Source organism: Varanus komodoensis, unplaced genomic scaffold (genome assembly GCF_004798865.1).
Source record: "Varanus komodoensis strain SLA01 unplaced genomic scaffold, ASM479886v1 scaffold18_3, whole genome shotgun sequence".
In the NCBI taxonomy this organism is placed as follows: Eukaryota; Metazoa; Chordata; class Lepidosauria; order Squamata; family Varanidae; genus Varanus; species Varanus komodoensis.
The window spans coordinates 13125050-13148564 of NW_025335549.1; the positions used below are offsets into that span (position 1 = coordinate 13125050).

The window sequence follows — 23515 nt, forward strand, 5'->3', positions numbered from 1 at the left end:
TAATCTTTATCAGCTGGTATTTTTCGCAACTGGCTGGTGCTTTTTCTCTCTCTGTGTCTCTTAAAAAAATCAATTATCCAGTTCATGTTCTCAAGTCACAAAAAGATTACTCTATGCCATAAAAGATTTCAGGTTGTCAATCGCAAGTTCATATGCTTCTTCGGCTGAACCAAAGTCCGCTGAGACGAAGGGACAAGAGGCGCTGTGTTGCCTACACCAGAGTCACGGTCCAAAAATGATGGTGTACTGGAAGGAGGGGGAAGTAAGATGCAGGAGTCTCCATCTGCCTGTCTGTTTTGACCTAATAACAACCCATATGCAGTTTGCAATACAACATAAACATTTAAATAGTAAGAATCTTCCCTGTCCCACCAAAAGGGAGCAGATCCTACTCTATGTTAGACTGAAATGCATTCCTTAAACAAAGGACAAGGGAGATACAAACACGAGGGGCAAGAAGCCAGTGTCACACTGCCACTAGCATAAATGTGCTAGCCTGAACCATGATCCGGACCATGCCGGTGGTGCTTGTTGGCACTAGCTAGAAACATTTTACACTGAAATGGTGTTGCTGATATTACCGGTAGCACAGCATTGGATGCACTCACAGCACTCAGCGGGTTGAAAAGAGACAGCAGAGGAGCGAGATCCACCAAGCTTTTTTAAAAAATTGGAATGACCACATGCTGGCAAAGCCTCGGAAAACAGAAAGGTCTTTGCCTAGTCCTGAAATGGCATTAAAGGAGGTGTAGCCAAGTGTGACAAATCCAGTAGGGAGTGAAAATCTGGTGTGTTTTCCTCATTTGCCTCATCTCCAGAGACAAGTTCATCAGCCCTGGAATGCTGCTGGCCTCCCGTTGCCCAAATCGAGAGGACGTTTTGACAATTTTTAGGCACAAAGGAAATCTTGAAATTTGCACTATTTAAAATAAGCTGGAAGTGGACAACCATGCAATTCTACCATTCAGTTTGCACAAATTATGCTGGAATGACATAGTTCCTGACTTCGGGTTTGGGCAAATTGCACAACTATAATAAATCAATGAAGTAGCATGTTTGTGCAAATGTCCTTAGCATTTTTAAAATTGTGAACACCATGGCCCACCTTGGAGATGCAAGTCCTTGGGAAAGAAAAACAAAAACAAAAAAACCTTGCAGGAGCCCAGTTCCATCATCAGACTGGAAGCAGGAGGAAGACGGCTGTGCTCCAATGAGCTGTGCTTCATCAGCGCATCCCTAGATAAGGGACACAGGACCACTAGCAAAAGGCCTGTTCGCTTATGCCACCTCTCATTTGGATAGTGAGCTCAGCCAACCTGTCCAACACTGAATGATGGTTCTAAGCAGTGCTTTTTTTGTAAGAAAAATGGTGCCAGGACTCATGAAATTATTTACCTTTTGCACATAGTCCATCACTGTACACACACCCACACATGTCAGTTGTGTAACGAAACATAATGGCCGCTGCCTGCAGTAAGCACTCAGCGCGCGACCACACAACCAATCACAAGCTGAGCAGCACCATCACAACCAGCGCGGACGAAGTGCGCATGCATTGGACTCGACACACAAGCAGCCCGCATGCACCATTTTAATGATTTTGCCGCCGCCCCACTACGCTCGACAGGGCAATTCATATCCACGTGGACCAAACATCAAATTTTCAAAAGTTACTTTTAAAACTTGGAAAATCTGTTGAAAAAAGGTGCCGGAACTCCGTTCCTGTGCGTTCTATGACAAAAAATGCACTGGTTCTAAGCGAGGAACTTCATTTGAATCAACAATTATGTGCAGTCAGCCAGCCCTCTGCTAGGTGGACTGGACCCAGATCACTTGTGGTGAGCAGCTCAGCTGGGCTAATGACCGGCCATGTCCCCTCTGGTGATTGTGTGGAAACCACTGCACAGCAGTGAAGTTCAGATCATTAGCTCCCTTCCAATAGGTCAGAAGGCCTTGTCATGCTAAATCAGCAGCAGTGCATTTGGTGGTTATTTGAATCAAGCTGTATAAATCACCAAAGAAAGTCTAGAAATCACTTGCCTCCATGCCACGAACATGAAGAGCAGTTATCATGGTTGCCACTTTCCATAAAGCTTGGCTGAAAGCCTGTACAAAATGGAGTGCTTAAGGAGCCTGACCTTAATAGGGAGACAAGTCATGGTCTTTCAGTCCAAGCTGCACCATTCAAGAATTGCAAAATTAAAACGAGATAGCTGAATATATACCATGCTCATATATCTGGGGTTAAGAGGGAAGATTGCACATGTGGTAGCATAATTCCAGTAGACTGTCTTCTCTTAAAAGAGCAATGGCTGAGTCATACCCTTTCCAGCTGAGTCATATTCTCTGTTTTGTCCTAATAGCTTTAAAAGTGCTCCCACGGCTTGTTCATGAATTATGTTGTTCATGATTTTTTTTAAATAACCCAACCCTAAGTGGTTTTTCTGCCCTGGTTTACTCTGCAGTTATTTTAATAGGTTCTTGGTCTTCATGATGCAGTTTGTTCAGACACACTTTCCAACAAGTCTTCCAGAAAGAGATGCATTTAATCGGAGAGTGTGCGGTGCTGGCATTGCACACAGGTGGCAATTCAGGTACTTATTGTATGTGACTCTTGGACGCAGTAGGCGAATGGGCTGTCCCAGAGCTTTTTTAGGCACATTACAGGAAAAAGTGAGACTGTGAAGAAGTGCTAGTTCAGTTTTGCTTATTTCTCTCTTGTACTCAATAAAAATACTTTGTACCTTCACAGCGTTGAGGATTTTGTGCACATCCTGTCACTGAAATCCATTTTCATTCCAGGTTGTAACACAACAAAGTGTGGAAGAGTTAAAAGGAGGGTGAATACTTCTCCGAGGCATTGCACATTTCAAAACAGGTACATTTCAAACATATGCCCAACTGATGTCTAAAACGGGATGGATTTTCAGGAAAAAAGAAAAAAAAAGCTCATGTGATATGGACTCAAACTTCACAATGGACTACAGTGGTACCTCGGCTCACAAATGCCTTGGTTCATGACCAAATCGGGTCATGAACAAAAATTTCATGAAAATTTTGATGTGGGTCATGAACTCCGCACTGGGTGGCAACCAAGATCGCAGCCATCTCTCCACCCCCGAGTGGGGAGATGGCCACGATCACAGTTGCAATTGTGCAGGGAAGACATGTGTGATCATGGGCGTGCTCTTGCAGAAATGACGGGCGCGAGCTCGGCCATCTCTCCCCCGCCCCGCAACCAGCATGACAGCGGCCATCTCCCCCTGTCCCTGAGTGGGGAGATGGCCGTGATCATGCTGGGGGTGGGGGAGAGATTGCTGAGATTGCGCCTGTCTCTCCCTCCCCCAGTGCACCCCCATTTGTGCCCGTCTCTCTCTCCCCCAGTGTGCCCGCGATCGCACCCGTCTCCCCCTCCACGTGCCGGGGTGATGGGCACAATCTCGGTTGTGCTGGTGGGGTGGGGAGATGGCCGCGCTTGTGCTCGGGGTAGGAGAGGGAGATGGCCACGATTTTTCTTGTTCTGTCACTTTGCTTCACATTTTTCTGATTAAAAAAGAAATGGTTACAGAATGGATTAACCTTATTTACAATGAACCTTATGGGGAAATTTAACTTGGCTCATGACCAATATGGGTCATGACCAGAGTCCTGGAATGGATTAAGTTCATGAGCCAAGGTACCACTGTGGAGAGAACTTGAGTTTTGCTGATTCACATATCCCCAACAACACAGGACTGCTGTGAAAATAATATGGCGAGGAGGAAGACTAGGTACACTGCCTTGAGCCACGTGGAGGAAAAATGGTAGGATACAAATGCAATTAAGGAATGCATGCATGAATAAATAAGTAAAATCAAGTTGCATAAATAAAAGAAGTCTGATTTTATACTTCTGTGAATGCAGTGCTCATTTAAAAACATGTATCCAAATGCAATTAAAATGCTTATTTTGCAATAAAATGCAGTAAAATGTGTGTTTTGAGAGGGAGTATGATTACAAATGCATCTATTAAGAGGTGTTCATACGTAAATGTGTTTTTCATATGGATTTTTTTTTAATCACAGATGAATGAGGAAATGAGACAGAGCAGGTTTATGAGAGAAGGCATGTGAAAGCAATACAGTCTGGAAATAGAGTAATTCATCCATTCCTAATTAGAAATAAGCTTGATCCATTCCTCTAAAGATGTAGAGCATTACTGAGGGAAAACAGGAATGTTCCTTGGGCTTGCATAGCCACTTTGCTTCTCAAGCGTTTGACATGCCTGGCACGTAAAGAAAGGAGAAGCTATCCAACAAGAGAAAAAAGAGCACGAACCTTCCTCGCAAATCTCTCCTTTGTACCCAGGGACACAAATGCAGATTCCCATGATGCACGTGCCATGGCCGAAGCAGGTGGGGTCAATGCACTGCTCTTCGGGAACATCACACTCCGGCCCCTTCCATCCGTTGCGACACACACAGTGCCCCTTCTCATATTCTCCATTCCCGCTGCATAACACTGGGCAAGAATCTGGGGAAGAGACCAGAACCTGATGCTTGCAATCTGTATTAGGGGACTGCACTGGCCTTAAGTTTTAGCTTGGTGCCCGATTTGGAGGTCAGCCTCAGTTAGAGGTCAGGAACACTTGGAAAGCTGCCTGATTCGAGTTGGGGTATAATCAGAATCTCCTTTTTTCCTCTGCCTTTGAAGACCGACAAAGAGATAGCAGGATGTTTTGCTTTCTGACGGAATTGGATGGTATTTGCAGGACTAGGAATTGGCCCATTTCAGACAGGTAGATACACCGTCTGTTACACCAAGGTAGCTTCTGCAACTTGGGGGATTTTCCCAATTGTCTTGCACCCCTGCTATGTTTTGCTTTGGCATTCTGAATGAGAATGGCATGCATCACAGACATTCCCTTAGGGAAGAAATCTGAAAAATGTCAGAATGGTTCAGGGGTTTTAGCAGCAGGTGCTTTCAAAGCTGATAGGGAAGGAATTAAAAAGTATTTCTTTTTCCTTCCCTGTATGTGTTGTACACATGCCAGTGAGTAACAAAACTGCACAAACTCGGGAGGAAAGGTGGAGGAGTTGAAGAAAGAGAAAAAGAGTTTTCAGTTTTTTCCCCTGCTCTGTTTCACAGAAATGAAAAGTGCTTCATCCTTGATAGAGTGAATGGGTGATTAATACTTTATTTCAATTTATTTCAATAGGTTGGCCAGCATAAAAGAAAACTCCCAAATCATGTGGACTTTTGTAACCACAATAACAACCTCCTATCCTTAGACTGTAACGTGTGCTATGCAGTAACTAATCAGAAGCTGAAAAGTTGACATGAGGTCGCCATTTTAAAACTGCTGATGCCACTGTTGGCTTGCTTGCTTGCTTATTTATTTATTTTTAAATGTATTATTAAATTTGTATTCTGCAACCCAGTTAAGCCAACCAGACTCTTTAGGTGGACTGCAGAACAAAATAAAAACAAAATGTATATATTAATAACAATAAAGGACATAATATAAAGTAAGGCAATAATATAAACAAAAGCATAACAATAAACCCCATTTACAACAATATACACAAGACAACATTATAAAACTGAGAGTAGGATGGTACTGTAAGGAGTTGAAACAATATAGGTTAAAATCAATGAAATTAGTTCCATTGCAATTTATAGGAGATAAATTCAATTGTTGAAATGCCTGGAGTAAGAGTTGCTTTTACCTGGTCAGGTGAACCGCTCTTGGGAGGCTATAAGCCTTCACAGCCACTGAGAAGGTCCCTCTTCTGTTCTCCATCCCCCTTAACTCCTTGGAGGAGGATTCCTTCAGAAGAGCCTCTGCATATGGATTTTGGCGAGTCAAAGCGCTCACATCCTAATATGTTGATCATAGCGACTAAGGTTGGATAAAATTTGACTGGGAGCTTTCATTAAATGCGCTCTCTCTCTCTCTCTCTCTCTCTCTCTCTCTCTCTCTGTGCGAACAAATCCTTACCTCGTGCACAATCAGGACCAAGGAATCCTGGGAAACAATGGCAGTGGCCGGAGATGCATTCACCGTTCCCATTGCAGTTGGTGGAACAGTCATCCATGACTTCTGTTCATGCAAGGAGAAGGGAAGGGAAGGACAACTCTGAAAAGGGCTGCAACTCTGCAAAGAATTGGCTAGATTTGCACAAAATGTATTTCCGGAGAATCCTGACTTATTACGAATACACGATATGTTCATGCAGATGGTCTCTTTGCTCCCACTTGGCTCCTCCTGGAGCCAATGGCTAAACACAGAAATGGTTTGCTGACCATGCTGTCTGGACCTGTGATGCTGCTTTCACAAGCCAGGATTGTAAGCTGAGTTTGCTCTCAGTTCTTGAACCTTGGTATGTTTGGAAACAGCAACCCGAATCCCATGTTCATAGGATATGCTAAACCAGCCTTAATCAACCTGGGGTTTGACATATGCTTTGGATCCCATCTTCCACACTCCCTGACCACTGGCCATGCTGGCTAGACCTAATGGGAGCTGTAGTCTAAGATATTTGGAGTATTCAGCTGGGGAAGATGGTGCTGAGATAACTATTTCTGGTTTGTGTAATGCCATGTGATAGTGCGAAAAGCCAAGGGGGAGTGAACTGGCCGAACACTTCTGGATTCCCATCCTGTTCAACGATGCCCATTTACGTTCAGCTTTCACAAGTTAGAATAGCAAGTGGTGCTTCATTATGCAATGGAGAGTTCATTGAGTGTTCATATTCCATTTCCCACCACTGAAATCATATGAAGAGGCCAAGTACTGATGCACTGAGTAACCTCTCTCTACACTTCAAAGCTATCTCATTATTATTTCACTATTTCCTGATACATTCAACTCAGCTTTCCATTAAGCCATACTTTATTTCAGATAAGCATCCTGCTTCTGTAAGATACAAAATGGCATAAATGTAAGGCAATCAGTGGTGGAACCGGAGCAGGAAAAGGCAAACAGTACCAAGATCAAAGGCCTCCTTGGATGAAAGACCGCAAACCCGGTGTTACCTTTTCAGGGGATTCACTGCTATGTCCTGTAACGCACCTAGCTGTCTTTGAGGTTGCCAGTGAGAGGCATTACTCCTGTGGTGCAAGGCAATGGTGATGCAGCTCCTCGAAGAGTAAGGTACCCTTCTGATTAACCCAGATTAGAGCACACTTTGTGCCAAAGGAATTCTGGTGTCTCACATGTCATTTTGAAGCTAGTACTGTAACCTACCAATGTAACTCTTGGAACCCAAACATGGGAAAGTTCAGCATAGCCATTTAGTCCAGAGCTGGAGTTATAATGGAAGGATCTACATCTGAGAGTATATTCAAAATGTTTGAAAGAAGAAATATCACCCCCTCAATTATTTCCACATGCAGGTTCAGACTGTGAGACTTTTCATTCCATGACCCCAATTGAATTCAACTCAGGTTATGTACAGACCCACCTCCAGAGTTCAGCTCAGGTTATGTACAGACCCACCTCCAGAGTTTCCATTCGCTTGCAGATGCAAGGACTCTCCTTATGATCCATCATTATAGACATCAGTTTATTTAAAGCTTAGACTGAATAGACTTAATATCTATTAAGCTTCGAAATAGTCAGATGGGGAAAATGAACAAGGTGTTCTTACCGATGGCTGTTGTCAACATGAGCACTTGTTCCATCTTCTTGCCATCATTGTAAAACGCCATGTGCCAAGCTCCTTGATCCATATATTCTATGAAACCCGTTTCTTGCATGGACATTAAGATCAGATTCCTTGGGATGTGCTGAGATTCCTCCAAATGTCTTGGTTCCTGCTTAATTAACTGTTTTCCGTCCATCAGCTTTACAAAATCAAACTGAAAACAATGGCAAAGATGATCAAATAAGGGTATTGCTTACTCTCCATACGGCATGTTTCTTATCTTTTCCAACCTTTCAGAGTTAGTTCTGAAAGCAAAATGTTTAGAAAATGATTTTAGTGCTCGCTGTAATGTGTTTCCAGGGATATAGGTAGAACTGAAGTTTGCATATCATTACAACTAAAACACGCATTTTAATTGGCTGTCAGGTTTATGCTCAAAATGTAGGTAATTACACAGCCAATAAAGTACACCTTCAAGCCAAGCTTCTTAGGTGGTTGTCAGATACAGGCAGGTCCAAGGAGAGTTGTGAGTGAAGTAACACAGTGGCTGAGCACACACCTTGCATACTGAAGCTGCCTGGTCTACTCCTCGCATCTCCAGCTGGATCTTGGGTAACCAAGCAAGAGGCAGTTTCTGCCTGAAACCCTGGAGAGATCCGGACAGTAGACAGTGTAGGGATAGATGGTCCAATGATCCAATTTTGTGCTTGATCACACCCCCTGGTGACGTTCCAGAGTGAAACAGTTTAACCCTCTTAGCAAAATGCATCTACTCTGAGTAGGTTTAATGCTGGAAACAATCCCCTGATTTTAACATTTCAGTTGAGAATATTTATCTTTGGTTTCAAACGCTTTTAACTGGGACATTTTTGTATGATCTATTTTTAAAGTATTTTAACTGTGGTTATTTTGTATTTTACATATTTATGTTGCAAACTGCTTTGAAACATCTTTTTATACTCAAGTGGTTTATAAACTGACTTGGTGAATAAATACAGTTATAGGAAAATAAAATCACATAAGTTATCCTTTTACTTAGATTAAATTAAGCACTTTGAATTGGTGAGAAGGAAAGGCAGTAAGGGAGAAGCGGCAAAGGCTGCCAGTGCAACGGAGGTTAAAAGGGACGGTTGATATCAAACAACCAACTGAAGAGTAAGCATTAGAGGAAGAGTCAGCCCAGCATTTTCAGGCTGCTTGCATGGCACATTTATCACCGGTGCATTTTTAGCCGTCCTTTGGGCGAGGACTTCAGAATCTTCTAAGAACAAGTAAGTTGCCTGTATCGATCTGGCTTGCCTGCAACAAAAATCCACGGGTGGTTCTGGGCTTCCCATCTCTTCTGCTTCACCATGTAGCCCATGATCAGCTCAGGATCATGATCATTTGGGGACTGGACAACATCATGTTTAAGCCATGCTGTGAACTATGGGCTGGCCGCTGGATTGGGCCGGTCTGGGGTCAGATGCTGCACTCAGTAGCCTACGAGGAAGCTGCCGTTGGCCTGTGAGGCGGAGGGGAAGGTATGCTGCAGGCAGACCACCTTCTCATGCACAAAACGTGGTTTTTTAAATTTTTTAAAACTGATGGGTTGTTGTTATTGCAAACAGGGCCTCTAACTCCACAATGACAGGGTGTTTATATGATGCTATTTATATTATATATTGTATTTTATTAATTGTTGTACACTGCTCAGACAGCTTCAGCTACTGGGTGGTATAGAACTAAAATTAATAAGGAAATACGCATTTACTTCTCTCTCTGAAAATATAATTCATCCATGAAACAACTAATTCAAACAATGCAATACATTAAAAATACCTGCGTATGAGTGGGAGGAATGTTGCGTCGGCCATAAATCCCGAGCAAGGAATCCTTTGCAAGTGAAACATTAAATTTGAGGTACATCGGGTGATGGATCATGATCTGGAAACGCCAGAAAAGGCCTGGTGGGATAGTTTGCATCACCTGATCGCCAATTTCAATTTCCCCTGTGTCTATTGCCTGTCCTTTCTGAAACACGATGTCTCCAGAAACAAAGGGGAAAAAAGTTAGCTGTCATTTAAGAGCAAGGAAGGACAGTTTATTATTCAATATAGATTAAATTACTGACGGCAAACCTGGTTGTTAGCTAAAATATAAGCCCACACATTTGCAAGGAAGCTTTGCAGTTACATAAATGATGGTTTGAATATCTCCAGTGACTGGAGAAATGCCACAAGAGAATCCCAAAATGTAAACATTGTGAGATATTTAGATTCCAGAGGAAGAATTCTCAGCCATTCACCTAACCTATGGTCAGGTGTCTCTCTGAGATGAGATGGGTAAGCTCTTCCAGTCGCCCCCCTCATCCCAGTTTAACCTCAGTGCTACAATCCTGAATTTCGGTGTTGGAGTACAGCGCCCTGGTTCAAGCCACCTGCAAGTCCATAACATATTGAATGTTCTGAAGGCAACCACTGGCTTCACACACATCTCAAATATTGTGAAATGTGAAGTGTTAGGAAATGCAAAGCAATTCCTGGCTGCACTGAAGGGGTGGAAACCATATGAGCAGTGTCTCTGCCTGAGCAGTGTTCCTGGGGAAGAATCCTTGACTTGCATGTTCTTGGAAGGTACCAGAGAAGAAGAATGACCACAACTGCATGCTGTTGCCACTGCCAGGAACCAGGGCCTCCTCTCCCACTGCTCTCCTGCCTTTCTTTCTCCCTGCCTGATACTTATCATGATTGTGAGGAGGCTCCACCCTACAATCCCAGCACAGCATGCCATGAGTCCTCCCCAAGACCTCCATCTAGACTCCCACATGACTCCTGAGAGGTGGTGCTTTCTTAGTCTTCCTTCCTTCCCTAGTTTAACCTCTGGACTTCTGAGCTCTGGCTCGAACATGGCTCCAGTGGCCTTGCTCACTTGGTTGGGCTATTATATTTCCAAAGGAGAAATGCATGGGAAGTCCGTTCTGGGCAGAGAAGAAATGAATGGGCCTTCACCAATTATGGAGTATCACCACTTTCTGTGAAGGTGTAAACAGTCAGTAATGTGAATTAGTTACTTCCCTACTGTAAAACCCTTTTCTTTTAAAGTGGACCCTGTATTGTGATGAATTAAAAGGCCTGCTGAAAGAAAAATAGGTGGGGCAAATGAATGTTGTAGGCTGCCCCACCCTCTCTACAGCCCCAGGTCAAATTAAGACCCTGTGAAAACCCCTCCAGAAATACATACCTCTCTGCAGCTCCAAAGACAGTTCAGATATTGACTTAAAACAAACTTTTTATAAGCCATTACCTGTCAGGCCAAGTAAAATGCTGGAAGATATTTTTGCTGATATTGACATACAGTAAGTAGAATCAATTACATTGTCTTAGCACAGTAACTCTAAGGTCAAGGGCACTGCAAGGTACTTAAAGGGAATGGTGATGCTGGCCAGTGCTGATGGCCTTTAAATGAGATTGCAACTGCCGTACTTTCTGCAGATGCTTGAAAGACCCGTTTCTTCTGGGAGATGCATATTGTAGCATCAGATAATATTATTCAGGCATGACACGATGCTCTTGTGGAAATGCTACTTTCTTGGCAGAGCTGTCCATCATTCACCCTCTTACGGTAAGGCTGAATACTCCATAATTGTAAAGCAAAATGCATAAATATCATCTACGTGCTGCTTCGCATAATAGGAACACAGCTTAATTTCCTAGGTAATCCCATCCACAGGGAATGGATCAAGCTGCGCCCAGAGGCCTGTCCAAGAGGCTGCAGAAGAAGGGTGGTGAAGGAACGTGGGGCAGCATCAGCCCTCCTTGGCAGCTGGTTTTATCAGGTTTTCTGCTTCCCCCGCAACAAGAGAGGGACGAAGCCAGTGGCAAGAGCAGCCCTGTTTGCCTTTTCTTTGAGCTCTTTGCATTCTAGCTGATCCGGATAAGATGACAAGCAACACCGGGCTGCACTACAGCAGGTCCTTTCAAGAGAGCTTTGTGAGATGGGGAATCAGCACCAGAGTTTCCTTGTCTTCCCCATCCCTTGATCCTTTTGCATCGGCCCTTTCAAGATTGTAAGCCTAACATCATGGGCCACCCAGCTTTTATTTGTTTATAGGATTTCTATCAGAATGGCTCTCAGGGCAGACTACAAAGCGTATTATGAAACAGCAAGCACACAATAAAATAAGTAATGTTGATTTAACAAATGTAGCAGTAATAAAATCACAACCATCATCACAGAAACACCTGCAACAAAACCTCACAATGACCTCCCTATAACCTTAACCACTAAAGACACAATAGCACTAAAATATAATTAATTACAATAAAATACAACAAATCTTTAAAATTATCCAGACAATTGTAATACTGAGTAAATAAAATCTTGGTCTGGTGCTGAAAAGAGTGAAGAAATGGCTCCAGGTAAACCTCTTTGTGAGGCTGATTTTATATGCTGCTCTAAGAGTCTTTTGGGGTTAAAGAGTTGGATAAAAGTACTATAAAATGCTACTTTTCATGCAACTTTCTCACACTGGGAGAGTGCATTCAATCCAGTCCAACCAGTACTGGTCCGGACAACCGGTGTGGCACACCAGTTGGAGTCAGTTCTAGTCCCCACTCAGTGAAGAGGCTTTCTAGGTGGCTTTGAGCCAGTCACTGACTCGCAGCCTAGCCTACCTCACAGGGTGGTTGTGAAAGCAAAATGGAGAAGAGGAAGATTATGTTCGGATTCCTTGGAAGGGGCAAAAAGATGGGCTATAGATAAAATAAGGAGATGACCGCATGATTGCGCTTTGCTGTGGCTGAGACAAAATAATCCTGCTTTAATCTGACTGGCCAAAAAGGAATTCTGTGAAGGATCACAGAGAACCACTTCGTCCAGATGTCAGTATATAAAGAGTGAATATGATGATCGTGGTGGTGGTGGTGATGATGATGATGATGGCCTCAGTCTTCTCTTCTTCAGGCTGAACATGCCCAGAGAGAAGCATGTGCTCTATCCATCAGCCTCTCTCCTTGCCAAGCTCGCTTAGGATTAACGTCCATGCCTGATATTTCTGTACTGATGCAGGACAAATGGAAATGCTGCTTCTCACAAGTGAACAGCCTTCAGAAACAGCCCCGTTTATTATTCTCCGGGCATTCTCCCACTCCTTCCACGCAACTTGTCCATGACTTTAAAGACTATTTTTAAAAAATTAAAATGCATTCCTGCTACAAATGTATTTTTCTGCTTTTTGTGTGTGTCGTTTTCTAGTGTTCTTTCAGCAAAGACAGGCTCCTAATCACTGGTCTCTCACAGCTCCAAGAAATTGAAAATCCGAGCTGTGAAGCACCAATTATCTTCACAGGGGAGCACCCATGTGCTGATCATCGCTGATTCCTGAAACAATCAATCTCATTATGCTTTTCTGGTAAATACCAGCCATCAACAGAAAGTCTGGGTTTTTAAAAATCACAGTGCAACTTATTAAAATATAGAGCCAAGTGGCTCTGAAATGCCCGGGAAGCACTCAGACTCTGCATGCAAAAGGTCATGCACCCAATCTTTAGCTGCTCCAGTAGGGTTGGAGAAACACCTGCCCGAAATTTTGGCAAAGCTGCTGCCAGTCTGTGTTGGTGAGGCTGGGGTGGCTGAACCAGGGACTGGGCTCAGCTTTGTCTGTTGCCACCTTGAAGTGACTGACCCTGCCCATGGTGCTGAAGCAAAGGCCAGTGTTGCAATGGCACAACTTTATTTCCCCCACAATAGCAAGCCACTGAAATGTGCAGGACCCCGTTCCATGAGCCCCACTCTGAATTCATCCCCAAGCAGCTTTCCTGCTTTATTACACTGAAGATATATAGTGTCCCACAACGATCAATGGTGCCAGATTGTCAGAGGTATTTGGAATAACAATCAAAGCACCCATCAAGTGCTGTGAATGCAAGAGAGGGACATTTCCCAGAAAGTCCAGCAGAGTTTTCTTCAACATGGCGAATTCTTCAAAACAAAAGGGATTACAGAGGCTGAAGGAAACACTGGAGAGTGTCTAATCTCTTAGAAGGTCTAAGTTTGGAGGTAATAATATACAGGCTTGGATAAAAGGTATGTGGCAGTTTTCTCCCCTGGAAGATGCAACACACATTTTAATAGATCCTGATATGATCAAGGGAAGAGTCATATATCATATCAGGAAACCCTAAACTCTTATTTCCCAAGGTGATACGAATGTGGACAAGAAGGTGCTTAACCCTTCTTATGCCTCCGATTTCCATATGTAAATTCTTCATTATTATGATTATTATTAGTAATGAATTACATTTCTACACCAACCACTGCTGAAACTCTCTGTGCGGTTCACAACGCAAGTCACCACCCAGATTTCAACCAGACTCAACCCGGCTTAGCTTCCAAGATTAGGCAGGATCTGGCACTTCAGGCTATATGGAAGCCTGTCTCTCCCTTAATTGGGCTCATGCCCTGTTTGGGAGACAGGCTGGGGAGAAATATAGTCAGTTCAGAAGAGAACACTTCAAGGAGAGTATCAGAAGGGCAGGATATGCCTCTCTTGGCCTCTGATTCAGTTCTGCAATCCAAGTGAGGGTTAGAAGCCAAATACAGGCTTAGTGTATCTGCAGGGAGTTCATCATTGCACCATTATGCTTTCAGTAAGCAAAGGGGGAAAACAGCGGGAAAAACCTCCTCTTCACACCATGACGATCAGCTTGTGACTCAGGAATTTACAGGGCGAAGGAGAGGTGCTGGGAAAGCCATGCAACAGGTTTATCAGCATCATGATATGATCCTTTCTCAAGTTATTGGAAATATAACCAGGTTATTATATATACATTTCTGCTGAGCATCTCTGGACAGGTCAACGCAAGAGCTGACAAAGCTTTCCTTTTTAATAACAAGAATACTAAAAGAACTAATTGGTGAACTCAACATAAAAACATTGGTGTAGTGGCGTATTTGAACATGCAGGCTCTCTTTAGAGTTGCTACAGCCACAGCCTGGAGGAGTCCCAAAATTCTCATAGCAGCACAGAGTAATAGAGTTGGAAGGGGCCAGGAGGCCATCAGGTCCAGCCCTTTGCCATTTCAGGACACTAAATTACACCATCCCATCAGATGACTGCCTGATCAATCCTTACTAACAAATCAGCTCTAGCAGGTTTCATCCCTGCTGGAAGCACACACTTAGTAAATCTAACAGGTCTCGGATTTGGTTCATGACCAAACCACACCAATTTTTTTGCATTAAAATTAGGAACAATACACAACCACCCTTCAGCAACCACAAGAATTACAGCTAAGCTCAGAGGGAACAAGAGGATAACCAGGGATGCTCTAAGGGAAAACAAATAAGAAAACAAATGCAATACAAAAATACAAATACAACAATGCAATAATTAAACTGCACCAAACAATTAAATAATCCCTCTTCATTAAGAAAGCAGGTTATATGCTGAAAGCTGGAGAGGATGCCTTGCCCTTTCACACCTGCAATCACAAGAGGAGCTGAGCATCTGAACGGGATTGTCAACTTAATCTAAAGCAAAGTCAGGTGTCTGCTAAAACCAAACTGAACCGAACCCCAACCCCAAAAAACGGTAATAAGGGATGGAGTATGTAATTGGTGCTTGTACAAAGTAGTTTTCATTAACTGAACAAAATGGGAAAAATAGGTTTGCACACTGCATTCTGAGTGCAAGGGTGAGTAGGGCGAGAAAGCGTGGGGAGAGATACCTTTCCTTTCTGTTTTATCGGGAACCTTTCCTCCGATTGGGGAGTAGGTCGTGTCCACAGACTCTGTGCCTTTGCCTCCCTTACTGAGTCCATTTTCATACAACTGTCCTTCAACAGGCTGCAGTTGCCAAGTTAGGCCAAACAAATGCACTGCTGTGAAAGAAAGAGAAAGAGAAGCGTGAATCAGCAAGACGGAGAAAAGAACAGCCATTACTTCATGTCCACCACTGAGTGAACGAAGAAGGTAGCAGGACCACTTTTACAAAAGTCAGTTATCGCACGGCTGTGTTTCAACTGCACTGAAACTCTGCGTATGCTAATTTCATCCTAAACCGAAATGTTTAATTAGATTCCACATTTTTCTTTGGAGTTCAGCCAGAACTGGATGATGAATTTCCCCAGTGATTAACAGAAATGCTTTCACTTCAAAGGACAAAGGCTTTGCATGTAAGAGACTTCAGAGGAAGTTAGAATGCTGTATCTGGGGTGGAAAACTGTACACTCTACCGACCTAAAGCTGGCCAAATTGAAACGAGCTGGTCACGACTGGAGAGGAGAAGTTTTGGGTGTGCAGTGGAAAGGTACACCTCTTTGGGAGCACTCCTGCCCTAAAAGGTGGCCAAGGTTTTTAAAAATTAAAAATAGTGTAGTGGGATTTACAGAATTTTCACTATTGATTTCTCCTCCTCCTCCATTTATTCTCCCCTCTCCCTCTCCCTCCCTGTCTCTGTCTCTTCTTTCTCTTTCATTTCTGTCTCCTCCTCCTTCTCCTCCAAAATTTGAAGTTCCTTCCATCACTGAGACTTCAAATTCAAGTTGAGATTTTTCCCCTCAACATGCATTACTCTGCACTTGCTTCTATTGTGTTTTAAACAGAAAGTGAGGAAAAGTCATATTTCACTGCTGAAATTCAATAGCATAATATTGAGAAGGCTTAGAATGGACCAATTTAGCTCGCTCCCTCTTTCTGTGGCATGGAAGTAGCACCAAAGTGCAGCCCTTAATGGGTTGGGGGTGGGTGGGGAAAACAATGCAATGGTATGATCCTTTGACAAGTTTTTGAAAATTTATTCAGAATACATTAATTTCAGGTTTTTCTGCTTATCTCCTTTGAATAGTGACATTCTAAGCCACAGTAGCTGTTTAGAATGATGCCTCCGAATGGACAGATTTAACTTCTTAACCCTTCGCCCTTTTGGTGGGGGGAGAGGCAGGGGAGCAACGCTCATAGTGGGGGGTGGGAACTGGGCTGGAAATGCCTTTCACTGCCCACTCCTGACCTGGGAGGAAGGTTCAGCATCACCCTATTTCCTAAAGCATTTGAGCTGCAAATCTCAGCCCTGATTTAAATAGGCAAAGCAGAGTTTGTGCTTTCACTCTGCATTAACTCATTAAGAGTGTGCAGTCAGAGCAGGGCAAGGCAGGGCTTTTCAAAATGTATGTGGATTAAGTCTGAGCATGTGTTTGCTTTCTTTCACAATGGCAAAGTCACTGAATTCAAAGTTTTCTTGTGGATCGTTGTGTCAGATTGCTCTCAATATACTGACATACCAGAAAATATGCTGGGGTTGGGCAGGAGGTGCTTCCCAGAAGCAGCTTCTCAGAATTACAGTGCTTGAGCTCGGGAAACAGGGAGAGAAGAATAGCTTCCGGCACTTAAGAACCACAATTCTAGGAATGGTGCTTGTCGTAAAATTGCATGGCAAGCCCAATGCACTGTGGTGGGATCCCTTCAAACACAGACACAATTTGCCTGTATCATTTAAACGAAAGCACGTTAAAAAGAGCGAAAGCAACAAAGATGCACCATACTGGAGAAACGAAGTAAGCTCTTTGTTATAATACATATATTTACTTATGGTACTGAAACACAATGATTTGGCATTTAAGAATTTTTCCAGCCAACTAAGCCTTCATAAGAATGGTGACAAAAGGATGAAAGTTGTCAAGTCAATCTGTCCTAGAAGTCAGCTTGTTCCTGATTTCAAACGTCCTTCTGTTGCAGAAAGAGAGTTATTTTCACTGCACACAAATATTATTATTCTCAGTTAGGTCCATCACGTTCACTAATAACAAAATCTGGGGGTGAGTAGCAATACCATTGTAGTGAAAATGGAGCCGCTGAGAAACAAGAGAAGGATGTCAGTGTGCCATGGAGGAGACCCAAGTTCTGCAGAAGTAGACTCAATCTTCAGGAAGAGAAGCAAACCTAAATGGCAATGCCCTTGCCCCACCAAAGATATACTTAGTGGGCTTGGGCCACTGTGTGTCTGCAGATGACGGATAACCTAGCTGAAAGGAGGGATAGAATAAAGCAACTGAGAAGAAGAGATGGCTGGTTGATTAGCTTGTGCAACAGAATTCCTGCAACTGTGTGCTACCTACTCACATGTTAAACATCTAAAATGAATAATGTTTTGTAAGGGAGACTTTGGCTATTGGGTGGTATAAAAATTATCCAGCTTGAGTCCTGGATACCTGAAGGAGTGCCTTCTTCCCTACCTGCCTTCCCACCCCTTGAGACCTGAGGTGGAGGTCCTTCTTCAGGAGCCCTCTTTGAAAGATACTAGGAGGGTGGCTACCTAGAGGAGGGCCTTTTCTGTGGTGGCACCCTGACTGTGGAACAAGTGCCCCAGAGAGGTTTGCTTGGCGCCCACACTTTTTCTTTTTGGTGCAAGGTGAAAACCTTTTAATTTTCCCATTATTTTAATTGTCAATTGGTCTTAATTGTGGTTTCTATATTTATCAGTGGATGCTGTACCATTTTTATCTTATTTTGTGCTTGTTGTAAACCATCCCAAGAAGCCAGTAATGGGATGGTATGTAAAAGCTTTAAAGGAATGAATGAATGAAATGTTTCTAATAGGATTTCTGCTGCCTGTTCAAAGGGCATCAGAAAACACAATTGTTAGGAGGTTGATGACTTGGCAGCACATGGCAAAGAACTGCAGCTACGGGTGGTGTGGATCACGTGAAGAAATCAGCGTCCTGCTACACGTGGCATTGAAAGCAACAGTAAAAATAACAAATGGAATTCTCTGATGGGAACTTTTTATTTGCCAATGCAAGTATTAGTCACAGAAAAGATAAGTTCCTCAGGACTGCACCAGGGGAGGGAAGGGTTAAAAACTCCCCCCTGCCACTGCCATGACCCCAGTAATTATCGGATGCCACAGCCTGATAGGTTTAATGACATGCAGGGCAGGAACGAAGGCTGAGTTAACATCAAGTGTAGTCTGGTCCTTAGCACAACCCTGCTGAAATCAGATGATTCCACATGAATGGGATCAGGAGGGTCTGATAATAAAAGTAAAGGCATTTTGGAGAGTGCTGCAGGCTCTGTCCTTGTAGCTGCCTAACCATGGCTCCCATTGAACAGGCAGCTCTGGCAGATTGCATGCAGCTGCTAAGGCAAAAATTCCTAGCCAAGGAAGAAAGTCACAAGACCCCAGTTTGGCTTACACAATAACACTGTGCCAATGATTATGTGAACCACACTTTGCTGCTTGAGCTGTCAATTGTCCTGCAGGTAAGCAAACAAGCTGGGGCTTGCTTCCTTTATTTCTGGTTTGTGTCTTTCTGACCCTTTCACAGAACATTTTCATTTTCAGGCAGTTCTTGCTGACTTGCTTCTGTTCCAGGGCAGACAACACTGCAAACAAGCCAGGGATAAGCTGTGCTCTGCATTCTGGCATCACCACAAGCCATGGTTTAAACAAACTAGACTGTAGGCCAACAGTAAACCATGACTCTGGTTGGTGGTTTGCACATGGTCAAAAGATCATGATTTGTTCTTAGGGATGGCTTCAAATGGGAGAACAAGCCAGCTTTCAACAAACCCACATCATGCAGAAGTTCTCCCACTGGGATGACATATCCCTAGGAATCATGTGAGTTACAGTCCTGGAGAGGAACTGGTTGAGGAGAGCTCTCCTAGGGTTTCTCAGGCAGCTGTTGACTTCGGTGGAGATGATGGAGCTCAAAGGATGAGCACCAGCTTCTTCCCAGACCCACTTCATCCTCAGTAATGCCTTCAGGAGTAAGAGCATCCCAAATTCTTCTACCAGCTTTCTAGGGCAGGATTGGGTTGCTTGACTCTCAATGAGACAGAATAATACACCTGGAGTATGGGCACTAGAGCTTGAAAACAGAAGTAAATACAGGAATTCTGCTATTTAAATTAAATACTAGAGGTGCCCTATTAGGTCTAAGATGACTGATTATTTATCTTACACTTCATGTCATATAGCTAAAGGAAGTGCAGAACTGTACATGGTGTGTGTGTATTTCAGATTACATGTTGTAAACTGGATTAACCCACCATCTGCTACAAAGCCAATGATTAAATTGAATTTATTCTTATCTACCTTCTGTGTAAGCACAGCTTGTCAACTTGTGTTCTGTAAAGTTTGGCAGTAAGTGAAATATGCAAGTTGGCTGAAATATAAGGGTGGAGGAGCATGGTATATATTTATCAAGCCTACAGAGAATGGGGGAGGTGGTTACCTGGTGTGTGTGTGTGTGTGTTTGTGTGAGGGGGGTGAGATGAGCACAGTATCATATTAAATTTCCCGTACGTTTAGAAAATACAGCTGGGAAATGTCACCAGCATACTGCATTCCTGCAAACTCAGTTTGTTTATCCAGGTTTGCTTGTCTACAAGACAAACCCACTCTTTTCCTCCCATCAGTTCTCAGCCAAACGTTACAAACAACATGCTCCACAGACGAGAGAGAAGCAAACAGGATAGTCTGAGAACTGTGCACAGCTCAGCTCTAGGAGACCTGAAAGGGCATTGCCAATTGCCTCCCAATGCTGCCAGAGGCATATCAAAGAATGCCTTCCCACCAAGGAAAGGCAACTGCAGCCAGATAATTAGGCTGCGTGGAAAGTTGTCTGCTGAGAGTGTGTGCCTCAAAATGGCAGGGATTATTTGGGGGTGCACAAAAACATGGGCTAATTGGGTGGTGAATGACTAATTGGATGGTGAATGACTAGCAATTTGATGAGTGCGTGTGTTCGGCTTATCAGGTAGTGGCTGCAGTGCTCCTTTCCCCTTTAGTGGTTTCTTTCTTTTCTTTTTAATCCTTTTTCCTTTTTTGTGCGAGAAGGATACACATGACGGGAAAGCTCCTCTGGGCATCTTCCATTCCCCTCATAAAATGCTGCCATAAAAGGTTGCCATGTCATCAAGGGGGACAATCCTGAGGGAGGCTTTGGTGTGTGGGAGGGCTGCAACGAGCTCTCCCACCACCTCTGCCCCTTATGCTGGTGGCCAAAAGTTGCTTCAAAGGAAAAACTAAGTAATTAGTCCCCTCCTGTCCCCCAAAAATAAGCACTGGGGATGACCGTCTCTGAACAACCCACAAGATGGCTTCCAAAGTGCCTCCCTGGAGTCGGGCTGGCATTTTTGCTCAGGCTGATGAACGAGTGAAAATTAAACTGAAAAGAGAACTGCTCTGCTCTGTCTGATTTTACTTTCAGGGAGTGGTGGTTCTGGGGGGTGTTCAAAAAGCTTAGAAACATAGAAACAAAGAGAGTCAGAAGGGCCCTCCTGGGCCTCTAGTCTAACCTCCAGCTCCGCTCATGACATGCCTACCGTATTTTAGCTTACTCTGTTTCGTTGCTTGTACTCCACCATGGGATTATGTGATAATAAAATGCAGATAATAACTGTCATAAAATAATGCATAGTATATGCAAGTCATTTGGCCCATGGCAAGCATATAAGGAGCAGGACTGGCCTGAGCAAGCCCAGGTGGCACAGTGGTTAGAGTGTTGGACTGCAGCTCGGGAGACCCAGTCATCTGCCTAATCCCCTTTCATCCCAGTTGGCAGCAATCATGCTGTGTAAAAATCAGTCAGTCATTACCTCCCATAGAAGGGAAGACCTCAGATTCTATTATTAAGCATTCTAGTATTATGAGAGAGGAAGAAATGTGTCACTCTCTCCACTCTCCATACCAGCCATCATTTATATCATGTTCCTCTTATCTGTTCCCCAGGTGAAGAGTTCCAAAAGTGACTTTTCCTCACAGGAGACCTTGCTCTCATTCAGGTTTCTCTTCTCAGAACCTTTTGCCTTTTTGCAAAATCCACATCCTCGGTTGCACATCCTGGCCTGACATTTTCCTAGAGATATCCAGGGTGGCAGGGGAGAGAACTGGTGACTCATGTGTCCACTGGGTGCCTAATCCACTGATTTACAGGATCTCTCCATGGTGCTCCATGCTGGTGAACACATTTTGGGAGGATGGAGTTCAACATAATGGACAGCCCCAATTAAGCACAACATAAAAGCTGCTATGGCTAAAGATCCCCAAAAGCACAGAATTCGCCAGCCTCCCCTGGAAATTCTCACCATACCTGGAAGACAGCAAAGTTATGCCTTTTGTTTCAGAATTGTTGTTTTCATAATACACAAATGCACGCTAATACAATTAATTAAATCATATGATTAACCAACTACAATGCATTTAATTAGACAGCAGCCCTAACAGTATGATTTCCCCCCCATCCAGCTGGGTAGACCTATATTTACATTACTAGACAAGGCATATTTTTAAGATGAAATTGGATTCAAAGCATTAAAATACTTAAAAGATTTCCACAAAAGAGATAAATTTCTTTGCACTACAAGACAGGCACATGAAAGGGATTTAAACTACAGAGAAGTAATTTTAGATCAGATAAAACATCTTAACCAAATGAGGAGTTAGTCAAATACAGCAAGGTGCTTGGGGAAGATGGAGAATTACTTTTCTTGGATCATTTTATGAAGAGCTTGGATAAAGATTTGGTTTGTGCACAGCAAATCCCACCTCAGTTTCAATACTGGATTGAACTAGATTATCCTTAGGGATCTTCGAAAATCTGCAGTTTGTGTCCTGGCCAACTCTGCACAAATGTATAAACAAACAAACTAACAACCTGGCGCTGGGGTCTTAACCATAAATGCCATAAGCTATGCGCATCTCGGAGCAAACTAGTCTTGATGTTAGCTGTGTGAAAGCAATCGACGTGAATGTTGGTTTCCTGCCCAAAGGTAAGAGCAACTGCTGGGACAGGGGAGTACTTAACCCGTCCTCCTGTGCTGTGGTTTAAAATACTTATCCCCACACTGCAGTTTCCATTGGAAGGGGCTTAAGCCACACACAGCATAATGGAGGTGGGCTCTTTCCCAGGAACATCAATTCATTCCCACCACCTGTGTGCTTGACCCTTGTCCGCCATTGCTCATTACAACAATCAAGGAAGGGATTTCTCCTTGAGTCCAGAAGGGTGTAAAGGCCTCCTTGAGAGAGGCTTCAGAAGAGGCTGTAACTAAGCCAGTCCTGAAAAAGCTTAATCTGGGCCCTCCTGCCTATCTGGAAGAGGGCCTTTTTGGTTGTGGCACCCTGTATTGCAATTGATAGTTTGGTCTTGTTGTCTTATGTTAATTCTGTGTGTGTGTGTGTGTGTGTGTGTGTGTTTGTGGGTGCATGTTTCTTAATTTCTGTTAACCATCCAGAATGCCCTGGCTATTGGGCAGCAAAAAAATGAAACAAACCAACAAAAGCACAAAACTCTCTCTCCGTGGTCCTGATACATCTCTGTACAGCAGTAAGTGCCCTATGCAGCTTCAAACACAACCATCTGCCCATACCTTTAATGTACTACTTAACAGTGCCTGCAGACTGCTTTCTCCTGACTGTTTAGTTTTGTGTAATTAATATGACACTGACCTCAAATGTGGTCATTTGAGAAAAAATGTGTTTACAGTACTAGCTAAAACATGTGTTGGGGATGGACCAGATAACTATTAGAAAGTAACCTTTTGCTTTCTAATTTTTTCACAGCAGCAAAGAGACTTAGTAAAACAATTAATAGCCAACATCACGAAACAGCAGCTCCTTTTCACACCAGTTTTGAGAGGGACATAGCAAATGAAGACCAAAGATACTCTGTGCAAAGATGCAGAAAAGTGTGTTCCCAGATAAAAGCGTAAGAATCAGGCTACTGGTCCCCATGAAAGTGGGTACAAGAGAACGCATGTAATTGCCATCCTCCCAGGGCCACTGCTCATTCTATGAATTAAGTCAATGTTTATTTATACTTTGGATTCAATATTCCAGATCAATTCACAGTGACCAAGCCTTGCCACACTCCTTTGAAGCATATTTACATGTTAGAAATAAT

At 43.4% G+C, this 23515-nt stretch overlaps 1 protein-coding gene across 5 annotated transcripts in view; it reads right to left on the minus strand.

Annotated features, from left to right (window-relative positions):
- The window catches only part of TENM1 (teneurin transmembrane protein 1), a 203512-nt gene that overhangs the window by 100078 nt on the left and 79919 nt on the right, over window positions 1–23515 (minus strand). For 4 of the 5 annotated variants that reach the window (XM_044427332.1, XM_044427328.1, XM_044427331.1 and 1 more), the window contains 5 exons: window positions 15338–15490; window positions 9450–9655; window positions 7632–7842; window positions 5981–6082; window positions 4318–4512 (listed from right to left, as the gene is read on the minus strand). In XM_044427332.1, the coding sequence (XP_044283267.1) occupies window positions 4318–4512; window positions 5981–6082; window positions 7632–7842; window positions 9450–9655; window positions 15338–15490 (867 nt within the window). The remainder of the gene's footprint in view (window positions 1–4317; window positions 4513–5980; window positions 6083–7631; window positions 7843–9449; window positions 9656–15337; window positions 15491–23515) is intronic. The other variant, XM_044427330.1, reaches the window with a different exon arrangement.